Here is a 22,305-nt window from a genome sequence, read left to right on the forward strand (position 1 = left end):
ACAAGGACTCTCAGAATTAAACTGAATGGAAAATCAACAGGAGTAGTCATGTTTCCTAATACAGGTCTTATAACAGAGACTTAATTAGGTACAAAAAGGCCAACTTTTATGGCACGCTTACTATGTGCCAAGCACTATTCTAAGTGCCCTAGGCTGTTCAGAGGCTCACCACAGCTGTAGGAGGGAGACATTGTTAATTATCTTGATTTTTTTTTTTTTTATATAGGAAACAGAGACACAGAGAAATTAAATAACTCACCTCCAATCTAATAGCTGGTAAGTGGGGGAAGGGCTTAGAAGAGCAGAGAGCAGCCATGTGAGCCTGCGCACGGTCACTAGTTTATAGGGCCCACAGTATTTGAGGACCCTTCTGAGGAAAGCAGCAGACCACCCAAAGCAGGCCAGCTGCCTCCCCTGGAATGGATGGGTGGAGTGACCACAGGAAGTCTTTTCCAGCCCTGATGTCCTTGGAAGATTCAGAGGACAAGTGATGATGCCTGTCTGAAAAAACGGTCAGCCAAGTGTTGTGCAAAAGAGTCTGGTTTGACTCCTAAGTCTTTTGATGAGCAGTTAAACCCGGGAGGCTTATCTGGTGACAGTCCTCCTGGGGTGACGTCATTGCTCACCCTGACCCCAAGAAGGCTGGCGGAAGCACGCCGTCAACCTTGTGCATTTCCCAGGGCTGAGAGGCCTTGCCAGCACAGTCCTTGGGAACTGAAACTTGGGGAAAGTCCTGAAGCTCTTTCTTTTCTTCAGAAGGGGAAGCCAGAGGTGAGGCTGGTCTACTGTGGTTTTATTTAGGTTGTGTTTAGCCAGCATCCTCCAACCCCCTCTAACTACATAGATTGAATGTGGAAACCGCACCGATGGCTTCAGTAGGGAGCTGGTGCATGGGGCGATGAGGTAGGGATTAGAGGAAGGAAGAGACTCAAGCCACCAGGGGCCAGCTTGACACTTACCGTCTCCAGTTCCACCTGTCTACCCAGTCCCTACTGCCAGCTCCTTGGCCCTCACCACCCTGGTCATTGGTCCCTGTATTTCTGTTTCACGGTGCAAGATACAAGAGCTTTCTGTGAGTTTCAGAGAGGTGTTTAGTATCTGGTAGTCAGAATGCCTGGAGTCAGAAATGTATCAGTCCAGATGGACTTTGTTTTAGGTATAAGTGAATTGCTTTTATTTAAAAGAGAGAGAATCTGGGCTCCACAGATCCACGATGGTTGGGCCTTTACCAGAAAATCCTTCCTTGCCTCTGCCTCTAATCAGGTTCCAGTTACCTTTGGAGGCGTGCAGAGAAAGCTGCCCTGTTACCATCTTTGATCATCCACTCCAGCCCTTACCTGGCCCTCCTCTCTCGGGAAATGTTTATCATTGAACGTGAATCTCCCACCCTGAGTGCTACACAAGCGCGTAGTCTCCTTCGTTTATTTATGTGATTTCTTAGTTTCGGCATGTCGGATCTTTAGTTGTGGCATGTGAACTCTTAGTTGTGGCGTGTGGGATCTAGTTCCCTGACCAGGGACTGAACCCAGGCCTCTGCCATGGGAGCACAGGGTCTTAGCCGCTGGAGCCACAGGGAAAGTCCCAAGCTCATTTTTGCTTGCTCGGTAACAGAAGGAGAGTTTCCGTGTCCCACTCAGCCGTGCTTCATTTTGTATTTGAAGACAGTTCATTACCCTGCTCTCACAGCCTCATCCACAGTTCTATCAGAATTTCCAGTTTCTCTGATGGCAGCAAGTTCCTCTTCGTGAATGCCCACTTCCTGCTTCTTTCTCCACTCCATGGGAGCCCTTGGGTCTGGCTACTCTGATGCCGTGCGGGAGATTCTGTGTCCTCTCCTTGAGGGCGGGGACTGACTGTTTTGTGGCAGCCGTGTTGGAGGGGACACACCTGTACGTGCCCTTGGGAGTTGCCTGCCCTTGGCATCCTTGGGGCTGGAGGGATGTGGGTCTGTGGGGGCCTGCTCCTTCCATTCCCCACTCACCTGGATGTGCATCCTGGAGGAATCTAGCTTCATAGCTGCTATGTTTCAGTTAAGTTCCCTCCTGGAAGTTTCCTGCTCAATAATGGACTCTGGAGTTTGTGGGTCTCCCAAAGTAATAAGACAGGTGTTGGGTGTCTTGTGTCTGCAGGAAAAGGGAGCCTGAACAGTTGAGAATAAACAACAGTTGCTTGGTAATACGAGCTCCTTTCATTAAAGTCAGAGGCCCGGCTGTGAGCTGGGGGAAGGGAAGCCTGGGTGTTCCGGCACCACCTGTCTGGAGGGCCGGAGGTGAGGGCACCTCTGAGCCAGCTGAGAGCCAAATATAGGAGAGAAGTGATGAGGGGAGGGGTGGGGTGGGGTGGGGTGGGGTGGGGAGGGGGGACTTGGAGAAAAATGCAGTGACTGAAGCTCTTTAGTGCTGACCCCCTGACCCCAGCTCCTCTGAGAAATTGTTTTTCAAAACTTTGTATTTCCATTTCCTCACTTGTAAAATAACGGTTGGAACTGAATGGCTTCATGTCGTTTAGTGATATATCCAACTAAGATCGGGGCTGGTAAAATTATGTTGCTCCCAAGGGACCTGATGTCCAGAGCTGATGCATTTGATGAGATTTGGGTGGCCTCTAACTAGCTTCAGATGACCCTGGCTCAAGTTCGGGCTTTGTCATGGATCGGTTATTGTGTTTTTATCTGCAACCTTGGATCTCTTTCTGTGTCTCACTTCAATAAATTACAAAATGAAGGTAATAACATCTGCTAGGGTCACTGGAAGATAAAATATTATGTATGAAAGCTCTTTATGAAAGTGTAAAGGTTACTCTACAAACAGAACACACAGGACACTGGACAGAATCCAAAGAAGGACAAACTTAATTCTTCCCTTAATGTGCCTAGAGTTTTCACTGTAATGATGACTGGTAGCTGGGGGGCATTTCATTTTCAAACCAATATCCCATTTATCATCTTACTTGATAGGGACAAGTAAACAGCTGAGGGTGATGGAATGAGGAGTGTGTTTTTAAAAAATTTTTTTTTTTTTTAATTGAAGGAGATTTGATTTTGGGGCTTCCTAGGTGGCAATAGTGGTAAAGAACCCGCCTGCCAGTGCAGGAGACGTAAGAGACATGGGTTCCATCTCTGGGCCGGGAAGATCCCCTGGAGGAGGGCATGGCAACCCACTCCAGTATTCTTGCCTGGAGCATCCCACGGACAGAGGAGCTTGGAGGATTACCGTCCATAGGGTCGCACGGAGTCGAACATGACTGAAGCGACTTAGCAGGTAGAGTTGATTTACAGTATTGTGTTAGTTTCTGGTGGATGTGTTTTGAGAAAAGTTTTTTTTAAATTTTTACTTTTTAGATGTGGACCATTTTTAAAGTCTTTATTGACTTCGTTACAATACTGCTTCTGTTGTATGTTTCGGTAGTTTTGGCCGCAGGCATGTGAGATCCTAGCTCCCCCACCAAGGATCGAACCCTCACCTCCAGCATTAGAAGGCGAAGGCTTAACTATTGGACCTAAAAAAATAGGGCTTCATTGGGTGATGAGTGCTTTCTTTTCTTGAAGCCAAGAGTGCAGGTGGAGGTGAGCCAAGGCAGTGGTCGAGGGCTTCACGTATCTGCTTTCCAGCCATGTGAAACCCTCGCAGATTGAGTGTGGAGGAGGTTTTCCCTCAGGCCAGAAGAGACGTAAGTGATCATTCTCAGGGACTGCTGGGCACAAGGCTTGAATTAAATCTCACAGGAGTTTAGATTTTAGATCCAGAATCTCTCGTGGGTGGGAAAGTGGCTGAGGTGTGTGGGAAGAGGAAACTGCTGAGTTTTCTTCCTTTTAAGAGGCATACATTTAAATTCAGAGGGCTCAGGTCAACGTCAAAGAAGGCTGCCCTTCTTGGCGAATCTCCCTTTCCCCCAAGTACCCATGGGCTCTTTGGGCGCCTGTCTGTGGCCCCTGCTGTTTTGTCTTGTCTTGTTTTGTGGCTTCCTGGTAAATGGTAGTGACTCACCCTCCTGTTGCCCCCTTAACACCCCAGACCCTGCTCTCTGACTTCAACAGCCCCTCAACAAGCAGGTTCCTTGAACCGAGAAGTTATCAGATCTCCGGCAGAGCGCCGCTCCTTGGAGGAAATCCAAGGCAGTGAGCAACTCCATGGCTTAGTTCCGGAGCCTGAAGAGTGGAGTGACAGCCCGGCCTCCTTGGCATTCCCAGAGCCGGATGCAGTGTCCGGCTGCTTGCCCAGCCTGACACCTGATGGCAAGGGGTTTCTCCTTTCCGTGACACATCCAGGAGTGAAAATAGAGTGATACTGAGCCCCCTTGAGAGAGCCAGTGACTGGATATGGAAAAGAGTCAGAAACAAGACAGGCCACTCTTCCAGGGAGACGTTTATGGGTGGTCTGGCTCTGGCCAGGAATTGGAAAAGATCCTGACGCTGGGAAAGGTTGAAGGCAGGAGGAGACAAGAACAACAGAGGATGAGATGGTTGGATGGCATCGTCAACTGAATGAACATGAACTTGAGCCAACTCCGGGAGACAGTGGACAGAGAAACTTGGCATGCTGCAGTCCATGGGGTCGCAAAGAGTTGGACACAACTTAGCGATTTAACAACTGGCTCTAGTTTTTTTGGCTACGGTCTCTCTCGCCCCAAGCAAAATGTACTTCCCCCAGATTCCTGGCCTTGGGGAGGTTGTGCAATGTCAGGATGCCTTGAGCCATGACCCCTCCCCAGATGTCACTGCAGGGCATGGTGGACCCAGGGCCAGCTGTCACACGAACTGAAGGGATGTGTTTTCTTGCAGTGAGCTCTGGTGGTCTTTAGGAGTGTGGTTTCACCTCAGCTTTAGGACATTTGTGACATGCTTTTGTGACCTTCATCCTGGCACAGAAATAAGGCATCGGTTCCCTCCTGGACTCATTGAAAGGGCAGAGAGGACAAGGTGAACCGCATCTTGGACTTAAAGGTGCATTATTTGTGTTCCTCCTGGTCTGTCCGAAAGCTCCCATCTCTACTTGGGGCTTTCCCAGTGGCTCAGTGGTAAAGGATCCACCTGCCAGTGCAGGAGACACAGGAGACATGGGTTCCGTCCCTGGGTTGGGAAGATCCCCTGGAGGAGGAAATGGCAACCCACTCCAGTATTCTTGCCTGGGAAGTCCCATGGACAGAGGAGCCTAGTGGGCTACAGTCCATGGGGTCACACAGAGTCAGACATGACTAAGTAACTGAGCATACACATACACACATCTCTACTTTGGTTCTTACATGTAAGACTTACTGGAGAGGCAGATGGGCTGGGCTGAGAGGGAGGGTGGGTGTTAACTTCTTTGCTAGAGGAGCTGGGCTCTTTAGACTCAATCTTGACAGAGGACTCCCCAGTAAGGTGGATCAGTTCTAGGGCCAGTCTCAGGGTAGAACCTGGGTCTGGAGAGTGAGGGGTTCAGCACAGCTTCGGAACTACAGGACTGACCCAGACTTTCTAGGTTCCATGACCTGGGGACATATAGATGTTTTGTGACCCAGTCCATGCGAGTGGAAGCAGAATTGACCCAACCCCCATTAATGTGAAGGGAGTACCCTCAATTCCCTGGGACACCCTTTGCTTCCCGCTCACCTTCCTCTAATTTTATTCTGTGCATGGGATGGAGCTCTGATATGGGGGGGTCACTCAAGATGTAGAGACCACCCCCCTTTTCCTGACTGGTCCCATTGTGCCTGGTGTCTCTCAGGTCCTGTTGTCTGTCCTTCCTTCATATGTCATGTCTGCTGTCCTCAGCTTCTTCCACAGAGCTGTCCTCTCTTCTCAGCTTGCCATTTTGGAAGCAGCCTCTAGGAACCTTACTGACCCCGCTCTGACTGTGTCCCGGGCTTCCTGTGCCCCCACCCGCACCCCCAAGTGATTCAAAGAAAGCACCTTTCTCAGAAGAGGAGATCTGGCCCGAAGAGTCCCCTAGTTTCCCCGCCTCAACTCTGTATCCTTGGGTGGCCCTGGCGATTCCCGACTGAATTCCTCGGGTTCTCCCCCCTACCCCCCACCACCCTGCCCCTCCCCCTCCCCCTCCCCCTCCTGGAAAAAGCAGGGAGTTAAGACTAATGAGAGCTGCCTGGCCAATCGTCGCTTTGAGAAAGTTTGGGCCGTGATCCTGTTTCATTAGGCTGATTGGAGCAGCCGGGACTCGAAGGTAGAGTCCCTCCCCAGGGATCCCGGGTACAGTTACACTAGCTGTCGCCGCCCGTGCACGCCCCTCTGGACAGACGTGACCCCCGCCCCCTGGCCCGCTCCTCGCCCCCTGCTCCTCCTCTTTTGTTTTTATCCAGCGTCTGCTTCCTCTCTCTCTCTCTCCCCGTCTTCCTCCTCCCTCTGCCTCTTCCTCCCGCTCTCTGCCTCCCTGCAGCGCCAAGCCGGCTCCCCAGCCTAGTCCGCCGAACGCAAACCCCTGAGAGTTTGCCGAGCCTCCCCCGGGGGCGCGGGCCGCCGAGTCCCGCTCGGGCACTGCCGCCAGCCGGCGAGGGAGCGCCGCCGAAGGAAAACAAGCGGGCGCGCGAGGGGAGCCCCGGAGAGGGCGGCCGGGCGGCGGCGGGCAGCCGAGTTCGAATCCGGGCGGCCGCGCCTCCAGCCCCCGCGCCCCCTTCTCCCGCGCGGCGCTCCGGGGGACGAGCTGGCTCCGCTCGCGGCTCGAGCGGCGAGCGTTTCCTAACGTGAGAGACCAGGCGCCGCGGGCGAGGGCCGGGGAGCCGGGCCAGCGGGCGGCGAGTCGCCGGGGCAGCGCGGAGGCAGCGGGTCCCATGCCGGCGGCCAACATGATGGAGAGTCTGCAGCCGCCCGCCCTGCAGGTGCCCGAGCCGCGGGGCGCGCCCGAGGGCAGCCCGGTCTGGTCCAGCTCGTCGACCCCCACGCTTCGCCGCCGGCGCTTCAAGATGCGCCGCACCAAGAACGTTCAGGAGCCGACCCTGGAGGCCGGGCTGAGCGGGGACCTGCCCGGCGTCTTGGCGCCAGGCAAGGAGTTCCTGCAGCTGCCATCCATCGAGATCACGCCCTCCAGCGACGAGGACACCCCGTGGTCCAACTGCTCCACGCCCAGCGCTTCCCCACGCCGCAAACGCTTCCTCCTGCGCAAGTGGCTGCGGGTGAGGGAGCGGAAGGAGTGCAGCGAAAGCAGGTACGTGCCGTCCTGTTCCCGCCTTCTTCCCCTTTCTTCCTCCGGCCTCCCCAGAGCCGCCGCGGTGGGGGGAAGCGGGAGGTCCCAGGGCACCCGGGAAACTTCGCGGAGGATTGCAGGAGCCCTCCGCCCGAGTGGACGGCTTGCCCACGTGTCACCCATCTTCCCAGCCCAGGTGGGGCCCGGTGACTTTACAGTACACGTGTACACGGGGCTTCACGCTGCGTTCCAACCCATCGGATCCTCACAGCAACATGAGTAGTAAAAACCATAGCAGCTAGTGTTTACTGAACCCTTAGGAAACTCGGGTCAGTAGGATGCGCACTTCACATTTAATCCCCACAGAACACTGAGGGAGATCGTAAGAAGGCAAGAGAAATTAAGTGGTTCCTCCACTCAGACTTCAGTTTCTAAGCTCCATTTTAATGTTGATTATTTTATTTTTGGCCACCCCAGGTGGTTTTTCCTGGCCCCCCACGTGTAGAGGAGGTGTATTCACATTGAGTGAGTCTGGATTCCTACCACAGAGAATCTTTAAACACCTAGGCCGGGTCCACACCATTGTAGTGTGTGCCGGCTACTCTTTGCCTGGTTAGATGTGGCGTCTGAGTAGTTGGGAAGTTAGCTTTCCCTAGGCGGAGAATTTGTATAAAAGCCAGGTAGGGCAGCTCCACACAGCCTTGGGGGGAGAAGGGAGTTAGGTTTGAGCCAAGCCGGGTGCCTGGTGGAGGACAGGGGGCTGTCCTTACTGGCTCATTGATATCTTGTACCCTGCTCATTCACTCTCAGACTCTAAGGCCCTGTATCTTAACGATGTTCTGTGCCTTTGTGTGAGTCAGCTGAGCGATTGGCCACCTTTTCCTGGATACCTCCTCCCAGTCTCCTCAATTCCATTCATTTCAGTTCAACAAGTATTGACTGAATGTTCTTAGGAGTTGTCTGATGCTAGCTGATGGTGCTGTGGCCAGGAGGCAGGAGGTGGGGGGCTGGGTAGAGGGTGGGGATGTGGTAGTTAAGAAGGAGGATGGGAGGAGACTTGGATAAGAAATTCAGGCATGTGAGTTTCCCTGGTATTGAGGAGATGGAATCTTTAGAAGTCATGTGGTGGAGGCTTCCCAGGTGGTGCAGTGGTAAAGAATCAGCCAGGCAGTGCAGGAGACGCAGGACAGAAGGGTTCAATCCCTACATCTGAGGGATCCCCTGGAGAGGGAAATGGCAACATATTCCAGTGTTCTTGCCTGAGAAATCCCATGGACAGAGGAGCCTGGTAGACCACAGTCTGTGGGGTCTCAAATGGTCAGACATGACTTAGCAACAGAGCACGCACACATGCCATGTGGTACTGACCATGCAGCAAAGAGAGGAGGAAGACTTCTGGAAGGAAGAGGCTCAAACCATGACATGTGCAGACAGGTAGTAGAAAACAGCAGAAAGAGTATGATCTGAGGGACGTGAGATCAGGAAAGGGGAACAGTACCTACGAACATAAGAACAGGATGAGGTGCGTCTTTGAGAGGACGCTGAGAAATTGGGCCGGGTTATATGGATGATGAGCATTCTCAGCCTGCCAGGCTCTCTTTTTCTTTTTTTGGTTGTAATGACTGGATGTGGTTATCTCTGCAGGCGAAGATGTAAAGCTTCGTTCTGGGGCTTTTTGGGAACCTGAGGATAACAGTTCTTTCTGTACTTGTCCATCATCCTGCCGCCTTTCCCAGAGAGTGGAGGGAAATGGGACAAACTTGGTGGGAGCTAATTTTTAAATTTTTTCTATTTAAAAGGATTAAGGCTGGACTTAAAAAAATTGTAATTTTGTTTGTTTATTTATTTATTTTTGGCTGTGCTGGATCTTCACGGCTGTGTGGGCTTTTCCCTAGTTGCAGTGAGCAGGGGCCTACTCTAGTTGTGGTGTGCGGGCTTCTCATTGCAGAGCACAGGCGCTAGGGCGTGTAGGCTTTCGTAGTTGCGGCTCCCGGGCTCCAGAGCACAGGCTCAGTAGTTGTGGCACATGGGCTTAGTTGCTCCACAGCATTTGGGACCTTTCCCCGATCAGGGATCAAACCAGTACCTCCTGCATTTTGCGGGCAGATTCTCTGTCGCTGAGCCAGCAGGGAAGCCTGATGGGAGCTAATCTTGAACTTAAATAGTTCATCCCGGTTTGTCAGCTTCCCCTCAAATGTGAGAGACCCTAAAGGAGGCCCTGTTTTGACCCTGAGATTCTGCCATGTATACTGAGGAGAGTCTTCCATTGGTAGTCAGGGTGGGGATAGGGTGGATTTGGTTAGATTTAGGAAGATCTGTCTTGGTTCTGAGAGTTGTCTGAAGGTGCAGTGCAGGGAATTTCCTGGCAGTTCAGCGATTTCACTGCAGAGGGTGCAGGTTTGATCCCTGGTCAGGGAACTAAGATCCTCCAAGCCCCAAAGCACAGCCTGCCCCTGACCCCCCAAAAAAAAGGTTCAGTGGAATCTTCATTTTTGTTGGAGCAGGGAACAAACTTTTATTTATTTATTTAAAAAAGTATTTATTTATTTGAGTGCACCAGGTCTTGGCTTTAGCATGCGGGATCCTCAATCTTTGATGTGAGATGTGGGGTCTTTAGTTGCAGCATCCCAACTCTTGTTGTGTCACAAGATCCAGTTCTGGGATCCAGTTCCCTGACCAGGATTTGAACCCTGGACCCCTTCATTTGAAGCGTGGAGTCTTAGCCACTGGACCACCGGGAAGTCCCAGGGAATATACTTTTAAAACAGGAAGGGTTTTTCACCTTCTAGGAATAGTTTAAAAACTGGCAGTTGTTTTCTGTGGTGACTTGTTGGGTTAGAAGAATGTTGGTATATATGTAGAAAAAGGCAATCTCTGGATTCAAGCCTAGATTTGTCAGACTCCGGAAGTGCCTCCTGTTGGAATCTGTCTCGATTGTGGCTAAAACAAAAGCCCATCCATTTTAGGCCTTGGAATTAGAAGGTTTCTGGGAAAGAAAAGCAGTTAAGTGAATGAGTGATTGTAGATGGCTAGGATGGTTCGCTGAGGAGGAACTGGCGTTTAGAGGCAATAGGGCCCAAAGAGCGTTGGATCTCATACCAGGAAAAAGTGAAGTGTTTGTCGCTCAGTCGTGTCTGACTCTTTGTGACTCCATGGACTGTAGCCCGTCAGGCTCCTCTGTCCTTGGGGTTCTCCAGGCAAGAATACTAAAGTGGGATGCCTTTCCCTTCTCCAGGGAATCTTCCCAGCTTAGCTCAAGGCCGGGTCTCCCACATTGCACGCAGATTCTTTACCATCTGAGCCACCAGGGAAGCCCCATGTCAGGAGACCTGGGTTTAAATTTAAGTTCTGTCCTTTCTTAGCTGTGGAACCTGCACAACTCCTTTCATCTTCTCTATCTGTGGATTAATGGCAGGTCTCAAGAGTGATCTGTATGGACATGTTTTGTAAACGTCCCTTTGCTGTGCAAGGGGGAGGGAGTATTGTCCTCTTGCTTGTGGCTTACATGGAGGGGATGTGTGCATGAGAGTATAGGTTACATCCCCACATGTCCTGGAGCGGCAACCTGGGGCTCCTCACATGTTACAGGATTCGGGGATGCTGATGGGGAAGTGGCCCAGCTCTGGCTCGGATAAGGGGGTGAGCACAGCACGCCCTGCAGGGCATCCTTCCTTTTCGTGATCTGCACCCCAGGTCTACCTCTCCACAGCAAAGAAAAGACCCTTTTCAGGCCTTCGATGCCATTCTATCCCATATGGTAGAGGGCACGGGGCTGAGAGGGCCTCGACTTGTGGATTTTTTATTTTTTTTGGCCACACTGGACTTCTCTAGTTGTAGCACACAGGCTCCAGAGCGCATGGGCTTAGTTCCCTTGCAGCATGCGGGATCTTGGTTCCCTGACCGGGGGTTGAATCCACGTCCCCTGCTTTGGAAGGCAGATTCTTAACCACTGGTCCGCCAGGGAAGTCCCAGCTTTGGGGTTTTAACTGCACAGAGATAAAAATATAATCAGGAGACCTCTTTCCTCTCCTTAACCTGGGGAAGATAGAAGTAGAGAAAATGATGAAGTTAGCAAGGACCTTGGAGTACTCCAAGTCTGATTTTTTCTGGTTCATCTTTGTATTTTCACTGTCTAGCACTGTACTTGCCTTTTGTTATGATCAATACATGTTCATTGATGGATAAATTAATAACGAGTGAATGAATGATTACTTTTACTCTACTCTTTATAATGAAAGTATCCTTTCATTATAATATCCTGCAGGAGATGAGTCCAGAACTGAGTTTTTTTGCTGTATAATAGTTTTATTGAGACGTAATCTTCCCAGGTATCCTAGTGGTAAAGAACCTGCCTGCCAATGCAAGAGACGTAAGAGACTCTGGTTTGATCCCTGGGTGGAGAAGATCCCCTGGAGAAGTATTCTTGCCTGGAGAACCCATAGACGGCGGAGCCTGGGGGCTATAGTCCATGTGGTTGCAAAGAGTCAGACACAACTGAAGTGACTTGGCACACACATAATCTACATGCCATACATTTTGGTCAGTATATATACAATTCAGTGTATAAAATATACAATTCAGTGTATATTTTAGTATGTTTACAAATATGTGCAGTCATCACTCCAATTTTAGAACATTTTAATGACCTTGAAAAGAAACCCATACCCTTTATATATCACCTTCAATCCCCTTGTCCTCCATTCTCTTCCCTCCAGACTAAGCAATCACAAATCTTTTCTATGGGGAGCTGAGTTTTGAATGGGAACCAGATGCCTCTTAGTGAAGACAGTTTGGATGTGTTGGCTTGAAGATGGGGATGGTCTTGATGAGGGATATGGGAAAATGAGGGTAGTGATGTGATGGGCTGACAGACTATGATGTGTGCTGAAGAGTTTGAATTTCAATTAATCAGTCAGTCAACAAAGATGTATTGAGATCCTATGGACAGTGTGCTTTGTCTGCAGAGAGGATTCAACTCGAGCCATTGTAGGTTCTGGAACCTGGGAGAGACATGAGCAGAGTGGTATCGGAGGCAGTGAATTCTTGCTGTTCTGTGTGAACCGAGTGTGAGGTGTAGGCTGGAGCCTTGCACAACTCTTCCGGCAGTTACTGTTACAGCTGGGGATTGTCATCTTGGCCACTGTTTGGCATAAGGTGGCACAATTTTTTGCTGGCCATGTTGCCTTCCGAGCACTGTGAATAATGAAGTGTGAAGTTGATGGGGAAAGCTCTTAGAATGAGTACCTGCATGTCTCCCCAGATCCCTTGGCCATAACTGGTTGTGGTGATTGTTTAAAACCCAAATTGAGAGATCTCTCTGCTGGCGAAGTGGATAAGAATCCACCTGTCAACGAAGGGGACACAGGTTCAATCCCTGGTCTGGGAAGATCCCACATGCCCCAGAACAACTCTGCCCATGCACCACAACTGCTGAGCCTGCGCTGAAGAGCCCAGGGACCACAATAAACAGTAAGCCCCGCTCGCCGCAACTAGAGAAAGCCCAAGAGCAGCAAAGAAGATCCAGCGCAGTTAATAAATTAAATACAAAAAAACCCAAAAAAGCCCAAATTGAGCACCAGAGTCCCTCTCACCTGCTGGAATACAGCAAGAGGTCAGAATTGGACAGAAATAAAACTTTTCTGACGGCATCCTGGCGTCATTCTGCGGAGAGGGGTGGGAGAGTGACAAGGAGCGGGTGAGTAGGTGTGGCTGGCTGACTTTGGGCTGTCTTTCTGGGGGACACAGAGCATCTCTCTGTCTCCCCAGGACACCCTCCTTAGTACTACCTCTTGCACCGCTTTCCCCTGGCATTTCTGTCCCCTCTTCTCTGTGACATAGTGACCCTGTCGTCTTCTGCCCCGCTGCATGTCTGATCTCAGTTACCTCTCACTGACTCTGCAGGCCTGGTGGGCCTGGTTATCTGTCTGGTGCCAGCCTACCTGACATGCATGTGTGTAGGTAATGATTACCCATCACTGGTGTATTTATTAATGTGTCTGTTTTAAAACATTCATTTATTTATTTGGCTCCGTCGGGTCTTAGTTGTGGCGTGTGGACTCTTGCACCTGGGCCCCCTGCATTGGGAGCGTGGAGTCCCGGCCGTTGGACCACCTGGGAAGTTTCTCCTTGGTTTATTCATCTTGAGTCTTCATCCCCTTCCCCTGACCTTCGGAGGGAGTCTTCCTTCCAGTTTCAGCTCAATTTCCAGGGAGCAATCTGATGAGTGCATCCAGATGCCACACCCATCACCTCGGTGAGGACCCCGCCATATGGGAGAAGCACAGAGAGTGTGAGAAGGAGAGAATTCATGTCTTTCTTCGCACAGAGCATCAAAGAGGAGACCTGTGATTTGTCAGCAGATTAAATAAAGTAATTGGTGCTGGATAAGGTTAAACTAAACCTCACCCAGACCCTTAATTCCTTGAGGGCGGGGACTGCATCTTACTCTCTGCTAAGCGCCTTAAATATGCATTTAATCCTCCCAACAAAGCCCCAGGTGGGTTTTACAGCCAAGGAACCTGAAGTTCAGAGAGTTTGCTCTGGTCACACACAAGCAGGGGTGAGATATGAGTCATGTTCTAATTCCAGAGACCCACGCTCTTCGCAGCTACACAGCACCATCTCCCCAGGGCCTGGGAATGGTTGGCCCTTGCCTATTTGAGATCCCATCCACGTGGAGGGGGTTTCCCTGGTGGCTCAATGGTAAAGAATCCACCTGCAAAGCAGGAGATGCAGGAGACATGTGTTCGATCCCTGAGTCAGGAAATATCCCCTGGAGGAGAGCATGGCAGCCCACTCCAGTATTCTTGCCTAGAGAATCCTGTGGACAGAGGAGCCTGGAGGGCTACAGCCCTGGGGTCGCAAAGAATCAACACAACTGAAGCGACTTATCAGGCACACACGCACATCACATGGAGGGGGAAGTGGGAAGGAGGTTTGAAGGATGGAAAGGATGCTGAGACGTGTGTAGGGGCCAGGGATCGGAGGTCAGCATGGGGGTGTGTGAGGGTGCTGCTACCTGGTGTAGGTGAACTGCTCCGTGAGAAACAGCCGGCCTTGGGCTGTAGATGTGGTTTCCGGATTCAGCAGAAACTGAGACGGTAGATCTAAGCCTTGTGGGCTGATTCACACTGGCCAGTTTCCTCCACGGCAGTTGATATCTTGAGAGTTTCCGTGGTGGTTATACACTCAAGGGGTGCCAGTTCCATATAAGGCGAGAGACTGGGATTTCCATGGGGTAGACTAACAGGTGATAATTCTGCCTGGCTTGGTTAGTCTCTCCCAGCAACAGCAGTTGCTATGCTGGTCTCTGATCATTGCTTCTAGGGTAACTCTGGAGTTTTCCTTAAGGCACTTGAAGGGCAGAGCTGCCAGTGGGGAATTTCCTTCCTGACTCCAATGAGTGAACCACTGGGCCCTGAAGCAGGTGTTCAGATACAGGGCCAAGCTGGCCCGAGTGTGTACCAGAGCTTTACGATCTCTGCAGGCTTTTCCTGGAGCCACAGCCCTCTTGGGGTTCTTCCCTCTGAAGCCCAGATCAGTGTGGTGACTTGCCAAGGGGTGGTTGGTACCTCATGTGAAGAGAGATGCTTTTCAGCATGGGAGGAGGTTAATGAGCCCTCATCCTGTGACTTTGGAGTCTGAGGAACCTTACTTCTCTCAGAGGAGATGGTGAGGGTTCTCAGGGATGAAGGATGCAGGGTGGAAGATCAAATGTGGAAGGAAGGCAGGATGGGAGAGGCTTCAAGCTGGTGCACAGAGATGCAGGCCTGGCCCGCCCACACCCCCACCCCGTCCACTTGGACACAGAGTGGACAGCTGCATGCCACTTCCTGGAGGAAGTCCTGGTGGCCCAGTGGTGAAGAGTCTGCCTGCCCATCCAGGAGACATGGGTTCGATCCCCGGTCCAGGAAGATCCCACATGCCTCAGAGCAACTAAGCCTGGGCGCCACAGCTCTTGAGCCTGTGCTCTGGAGCCCAGGAGCAGCTCCTGCTGAAGCCCGAGTGCCCCAGAGCTCCTGCCCCGCAACTAAAGGAGCCCCCGAGATGAGAAGCCCACGCACTGCAAGCCCCTGCTTGTCGCAAAGAGAAAAGCCCATGCAGCAGCTAAGACCTAGCACGGCCAAAAGTAAATAGATAAAAATTTTGAAAAAAAGAAAGTCCTGGTGTCAAATATTCCCCCCTGTTTTCAGACCCTGTGTCCGAATTTTCGATTTCGATAATCTGATCAAAATCATCGCCAGGAAGATGCGGCTATGCCTTCACTATGACCAGTGGTGAAGAGGAGAGGGAGGAAACACATGGCTTTTTCATTTGAGGCCCTGATACATCTTTTGGGTCAGATGGTTGTGAAGCGCTTTCTTCTGCGTCCTTTGCGCGGACTCTAACGTGGTTTTCCACCCTGATTTTGTAGATGAGATAAAGAAATCTGGTGATTAGGCACATCTCAGTGGCAGATCTGGGTTACAGCCTGGAACTCAGGCCTCTGACTTTAACTTCTCAAGTTTGGGCTGCTTTCTATCTGTCACATCTCTGGACCTTCTTCCAGCCTGGTGCCTCCTTCCTCCATGGTCTGACCACAGAGATTTCTTGGTCTTTCTCTTTCTGTTTCACAGGTTTAGTCAGGAAATGAGGGGGCTGAAGAAAATAATCCACAACCTACTTGGTTTTTCCCTTTTCTTTTGCCACTATGCAGAAATAATTTGCCTTGGGGCCCCATTTGGGCAGGGGTGAGTGTGTTAACCCTTTATTGTTTGTTCCAGCAACTTGGGAAATACAGAAAGACAACTGACGGTTAGTTTAGCAATACATTTTTGAATCTAAGCCTCTTAACAGCTTGTTGTCTTAAAAGGAATTTTTACATTATTAAAGTCATTTAGGGACTTTCCTGGTGGTTCAGTGGCTGAGAATCTGCCAACGCAGGAGGCACAGGTTCAAGCCCTGGTCCAGGAAGATTCCACAAGCCGTGGGGCGGCTGTGCGCCACCGCTGCTGAAGCCCATGTGCTCTAGAAACGAGCCACTGCAATGAGAAGCCCTCGCGCTGCAACGAAGACCCAGCACAACCAAAATTAAGTGAATTAAATATAAAACTCAACGAGGGATTTCCCTGGTGGTCCAGTGGTTAAGACTTCATGCTCCCAATGCATGGAGGAACTAATATCCCATATGCCCCATGGTTTGGCCAAAAGATTGAAAGAAGAAAAGTTAGTGATTGTTGTGTGTAGTCAAATAGCTAGTTAATATAAAACTTTTGGATAGTAGGGAAAAGGAAAGGAGCTCATCATTTTATTAATACTATGCTAAAGCAACCAGTGGTAGCATGCTTGGTGTATTATTTCCCAGTATTTTCTCTCATTCATAGTTTCTTTTTTTTATTTTATTTTATTTTATTTATTTTATCCTTGACTGTGCTGGGTCCTTGTTGTGGCACGTGGTCTCTTCACTGTGGCTCGTGTGCTCAGCTGCCCCAAGGCACGAGGGATCTTAGTTCCCCGACCAGGGATCGAACCCATATCTCCTGCGTTGGAAGGTGGATTCCCAACTGCTGGACCACCAGGGAAGTTCTCAGAGTTTCTTTTTAACTGAGAGGCTTTTCTTTTTCACCAGCTCTTCTGTATCTTGTACTGGTGGGAGGTTAAGGAAGAAGATAAACCCATAGGTCAAGGACAAGTAAGTCTGTGAAATAAGGAAAAAGAAGAATTTCTGAAGCATTTGTTTCTGGAAGTATCATCAGGATGAGATATTTCTCCGAAGTAAGGGGATGTGAGCCCTCTCATCAAAAAGATGCTGTTTAATCTCGTCCTCCTGTTCTTCATGACCCAGGCTTGGTGTGAGTGCCAGTCTGACCCCTCCGAGCAATCCGCCTTGGTCCGGCAACCATTTGTCTCCCAGCTGGGTCATTGTACTCCAGAGCTCTTCCTGACCTTTCTGTTGATTCTCAAGATTAGATGGAACGGCAGTAATAAAGGTTACTCTGAACAGGGTGGAGCTTCTCCAGAGAACAGTTTGCCCTTAGCTTGGGTGATACCATGCGTTTTCCCTGCGTCTGCAGTGAAGCACGTCTTCCTGACATGTGAAGATTCCATAAAAAAAAAAAAAAAAATTAGCTCCAGGAAAGAGGATTGTACATCTGTCCTCTCTTGGTTACTTCTTTCTGTGTTTTCGAGGCCGAGATCTAACTGAAATCCTCCATGGTATAATCCAAACACGTTCTCTCTTGTTTTGTCCTCAGGGAAGCTGAGAAGACTATCTGGTCAGTGTCCTTTGAGAATATTCTTTCAGAGATTTATTATTAGCGACTCGGGCTGTTGCTTGCAGATTCTAAGAGAAGCTTGGTTTACACTACCAAAGACTTGGTCCTCACTGATTCTCCAGTGGGGGCTGTGAAACCCTGCAGGTGCAGTGGGGGGACTAATGGCCACATGTGTTAAAAGCAGAGCCAGAATCAAATGGAACAGGCAGGAAGTGGCCCACCCATTCAGAAAGTTCTTAGGAACACTGGACAGTCCTCTGAAGTGCCTACTCCATGCCTGGACTGCTTCCCAAGATGCCTCTGTTTGTCGACACCAGAGAGTTCAGGAGTTCAGGCTGAAAAACTAGATAATTCAGGAGAAGTAATTCTCAAGTTCAACAAACACTTTTGGACACGTGCAGAGAATCAGCTGCCGTCCTGTATTCTTGGGGCACAAAGATGGAGACACGTGGCCCTTCCTTGAGGAGTTCGTAGCCTTTGCGGGGAAACCAATGTGCAAAAAGTAATTTCAGTAGGATATGGAATTCTGACTAAAACATGAAAAGTAGGTCTGAGGAAAAGATTTGCTGGGAGGGATAAGGGAGGAGGGTCCTGGGACCTAGATTTCACTCCTGCTTAGACTTTTCTCAGCTGCCACCTATTAGTACCTGCAGCTGTGGTTCTCCTTCTCTGTCAAAGAATCTAGTCTTCATGGTGGGTGGGATTTGTTCAGTCATTTTATCTATTTTTTAAAAAATATTTATTTACTTACATGGTTGCATCAGATCTTAGCTGTAACACTTGGAATCTTTGTTGAGTCATGCAGGATATTTTGTTGCAGTGCACAGGCTCAGTAGTTGTGGCACATGGACTCCAGAGTTCATGGGCTCAGTAGTTGCCTTGTGGCATGTGGGATCTTAGTTCCCCCACCAGGGATCGAACCCTTATCTTCTGCATTGCAAAGCGGATTCTTAACCACTGGGCCATCAGGGAAGTCTCCAGTCATTTCAACTTTGAGCAGACTGGGAAAGTCCAAGGCCAGGAGGCTGGTAAGTGGCAGAGATAGCTCTAGGGTAGAAATCTCCTGCAACCTTACTGTGTGTTCCCCCCACTCCATGTCCCAAGGAGCTCATCTTTGCTCCGGTTGGAGCCATATTTTCATCAGTGAATCCAGGAAGCTCTGGCTGGCCTCGTCTGTTGTTAGGGGCAGCATGATGGTTTGTCCTAGACGACTGCCCTCGCTTGCATCAGTCCAAGGGATTGTCTGAGGCACCATGCAGGTGGAGGCTCTGCTTTTATTTTTGTTTTTTTACTGTGTGAGCCTAGACAGGTTACTCAGTCTCTCTGGGCCTCAGTGTCTTTCCTTGTTCGTAATATGGAGCATGTGTTTCTTCTTCATCTTATGAGACAGAATTAAGTACATGTGTCTGAAGGATCATGGTTGCTGTTTTTGTCATTAGTTAATAACAGAGATTTCTTTGGTGGTCTGTGAGGCTTCTGAGTCTGCTCCTCTGGTTAGGGTAAGCTGGAACAGTGGTTTGTTGTTTCTTTGATGAGATGTCACTTTTCTGATCTATTAATAAGTGCTGAAAATGAGTTTACGATTTTATAATTTGTGTCTGGTCTTGGCTGTCTTGTCTCCTCAGTGTTGGTCTGCTTGAGGTTTTGAATCTCGGTTTATTTCTCCTCTATCTCCCCTCATTCTTCTGCTTCTTTCCTCCTCCTAAATCTACATACTCTCCTTGGGCTATTTTATTCACTCCTTTGAATTTAGTTTTTCCCTCATGATGGCCAGTCTCACATACACATCTCAGACCTCATTTCTTTCCTGAGCCTTAGGCTCAGCCCTCCAACTGGCTGATGGACATGTCCACTGGAATGTTCTTCGAAGCAGTCCATAACTTAACTCTTCATCTTTCCCTCCAAACCAGTTCCCCTCTGTTCCCTTGAGGTAGGGGTTGGTACCCTTCAGTTTCACCAGGTTTCCTTCCCTGGAAGGAAGTCTGTCTTCTGATCTATACCACCGTTGGAGCTCCCTGGGCCACCACCGTCTCTCACATAGATTTTTCAGGCATCTGCAGCCAGAGTGGTCCTCATGACTTCACTTCTGCTCTCCCTCCTGCTTCCTTCATTGCCACTCCCAGTCCTCGGCCTCCAGCCAGAGTAACCATTCAGTGCCGTGGATGAGATCTTCCTTTTATCTCCTGTTTATTATTAATTTACTTATTTGGCTGCCTCGGCTCTTAGTTGTATCACGCAGGATCTTTTGTTGAGGTATATGAACTTTCTCGTTGTAGTGCAACGGCTTAGTTGCTTAGTGCTTAGTGCAAGGGCTTAGTTGCTCCAGGTCATGTGGGATCTTAGTTCCCTGACCAGGGATCGAATCCTTGTCCCCTGCATGGCCAGGCAGATTCTTAAGCACTGGATCACCAAGGAAGTCCCAAGGATGCTTCCTTTTATTTCCAGGTCTTCACAGACATCGTTCCTCCACACGAAATTCCTCCTTTGTAACACTGACCTGCTTGGCTGTCCTGCCCTTCTTCTCCTTTGGATCTTAGCTCAGTTACCCTCTCCTCTGGGAATTATTTCCTGACTGGGGTATTTATTACAAATCTGTGTTCTTAAGTTGTGACTATTTGGTCTCATTGTATCCTTCACTGGATCAGAAGCTGTGAAGGTTGAGTTAATTTTGTTCAGTGCTTGTTTTATGCAGTGCCTGCTAAACGCTTTGCATGGATCCTAGTAGGAGCCCAGTAAACATATACTTATAGAGTGAATAGTCAAATGGATGAAGAGCTGTAAGGAAATTTGGTTTTCATGAAATTCTATTGGAAATCGTGTTATAGAGCTAGAAGTCCTCTTGAAGTTGAATAATTATGCCCTCGTATGCCATTTATGTAAATCTGGGTCACTGCGTGTTGTGGGTCTGTTTTAAGCCTGTTGATTTCTTTCACGGTTTTGCCTTTGTGCTGTGCCTTCCCTCAGACTGTAAGTGCTCACAGACCAGACACGGCTGCTCTTGTAAGGGTGGTCTCTATTCCAGGAGACAGACTTGGCATCATGAGGTGGAGAGTGGCCGACCTCTCCCAAAACAAGGCTCCAGAGTGCAAGGGCACATGGGGAACAACGTTTTGGCTTGTGGTCAACCTGGGGCCCGGGTAGTCTACAAATAGTGACTCGGCTTTTCCCAGTGAGGACCTGTGACAGCTTTGAAGGCTCATTTTATTTTTGGATCTGTGGTTGCCGTGATAATACAATACTCCTTTTCCTAATTTTCTCTGAGTCCTAGAGGACTCAAGACAACTCAGGACAATTCCAGGTCGGGACAACAGTTGTTCCACTTGCAGGAGGGAAGGATTTTGTGATAGATGCACCCTTCCGTCTACCCCTTTTTTGCCCCTACTTAATTCAATCAGTGTTTATTGAACACACAGGACATGCCAAGTACTGTTCTAGACGCCAGAAACAATAGAGAATGAAACAGTTTCTGCCCTAGCAGAGTATGCATCCTAGGGAGGGGAGGGAGAGGCAATAAACAGATTAAAAATTTGTTTGTTAATTTAACAAGCAATGTGTTTGTTAACAACATTGATCCTTATTTATTATTGTTATTTAATTAGTTTCTTTATTTTTGGCTGTGCTGAGTTGTCATTGCTGCCTCCATTTTCCCTAGCTGCGGCAAGCAGAATCTACTCTCTAGTTGCACGGGCTCCTCGTTGCGGCAGCTCCTCTTGCTGCAGAGTTCGGGCTCTGGGTGCGCCGGATTCCGTAGCTGCAGCACGTGGGCCCCGTGGTTGCCACTTGGGCACAGTAGTTGTGAGCGGCTCAGTAGTTGTGGTGCAAGGGCTCGGTGGCTCCACGGCAAGTGAAATCCTTCCGGACCAGGGGTCAAACTCATGACGCCTGCATTGGCAGGCGGATCTTAACCACTGGACCACCGGGGAAGAATCTGTGTGTTTCCTAAAACTGGAAAATCAGGAGCTATGAAAGGAGCGTCTTCCACCCCACTCTGGAGAGAGAGATGATGGGGTTGAGCTGGGGCCCGTGATAGTGCAACTTCATTCAATTCTAGAATGCAGATGCACCTGCTGCTCTGACCTCTCCCGCGACCGCGGGAGACATGCTGTGAAGCTGGGCCTCTCTCTGCAGCTGCTAGCTGCCAGAGCAGTTGTCCTCCTGGTGTTTTGCTTCTTTCCTCCTCTCAGTGTTAATGGAAGCCAAGAGCCAAAGGGCTGCCAATACACATGGCCCTTCTTTTTTATTTTTTTATATCACAACATTGTTTATTACGTGAATTTTTTATGATACAAACAAAAAAAATACAGAAATGCAATATATGAATACAGCTAAATGCAGAATGGCGACTTTTTTTCCTTTTCAAGAGGGCTTGATTCCCATTTCTAGTAAAATAAAAGAGACTGCTGCTGCTGCTAAGTTGCTTCAGTCGTGTCTGACTCTGTGCGACCCCATAGACGGCAGCCCACCAGGCTTCCCTGTCCCTGGGATTCTCCAGGCAAGAACACTGGAGTGGGTTGCCATTGCCTCCTCCAATGCATGAAAGTGAAAAGTGAAAGTGAAGTCGCTCAGCCGTGTCCGACTCGTAAGGACCCCACGGACTGCAGCCCACAAGGCTCCTCCATCTATGGGATTTTCCAGGCAAGAGTACTGGAGTGGGGTGCCATTGCCTTCTCCAAAAGAGACTGCACATAGGTAGAAATAGGTTGGTTGTTAGCTTCACAATTTTGCCTAGAAATGATCTATAAGTGCATTTTCCCCCCTGCTACTTACCATAAAGTGTAAAAAGGGAATTAAAGGAAAGTTTCCTTGTTGGTTCCTATCATATGAAAGATTCTATATTCTGTTTTTCAGCAGGGTCAATATAACACATGGCCCTTCTTTATGCCAAGTCCTGACAGCCTTGAAGGCAGGTCGGGGATACCATGGATTGGAGTACCCTA

The 22,305-nt window shown here is 49.5% G+C and overlaps 1 protein-coding gene across 9 annotated transcripts in view; it reads left to right on the forward strand.

Moving 5' to 3' along the window:
* The window catches only part of GRAMD1B (GRAM domain containing 1B), a 260,632-nt gene that overhangs the window by 69,750 nt on the left and 168,577 nt on the right, over positions 1–22,305 (forward strand). For 6 of the 9 annotated variants that reach the window (XM_043901613.1, XM_043901622.1, XM_043901640.1 and 3 more), the window contains one exon: positions 6,372–7,136. The exons of 2 other annotated variants lie outside the window; for them this stretch is intronic. In XM_043901613.1, the coding sequence (XP_043757548.1) occupies positions 6,763–7,136 (374 nt within the window). In that variant the 5' untranslated portion in view covers positions 6,372–6,762. Of the gene's footprint in view, positions 1–6,371; positions 7,137–22,305 lie in introns of those variants that run through there. One more of the 9 variants, XM_043901534.1, reaches the window with a different exon arrangement.

The sequence above is a fragment of the Cervus elaphus genome, chromosome 1 (assembly GCF_910594005.1).
Source record: "Cervus elaphus chromosome 1, mCerEla1.1, whole genome shotgun sequence".
In the NCBI taxonomy this organism is placed as follows: Eukaryota; Metazoa; Chordata; class Mammalia; order Artiodactyla; family Cervidae; genus Cervus; species Cervus elaphus.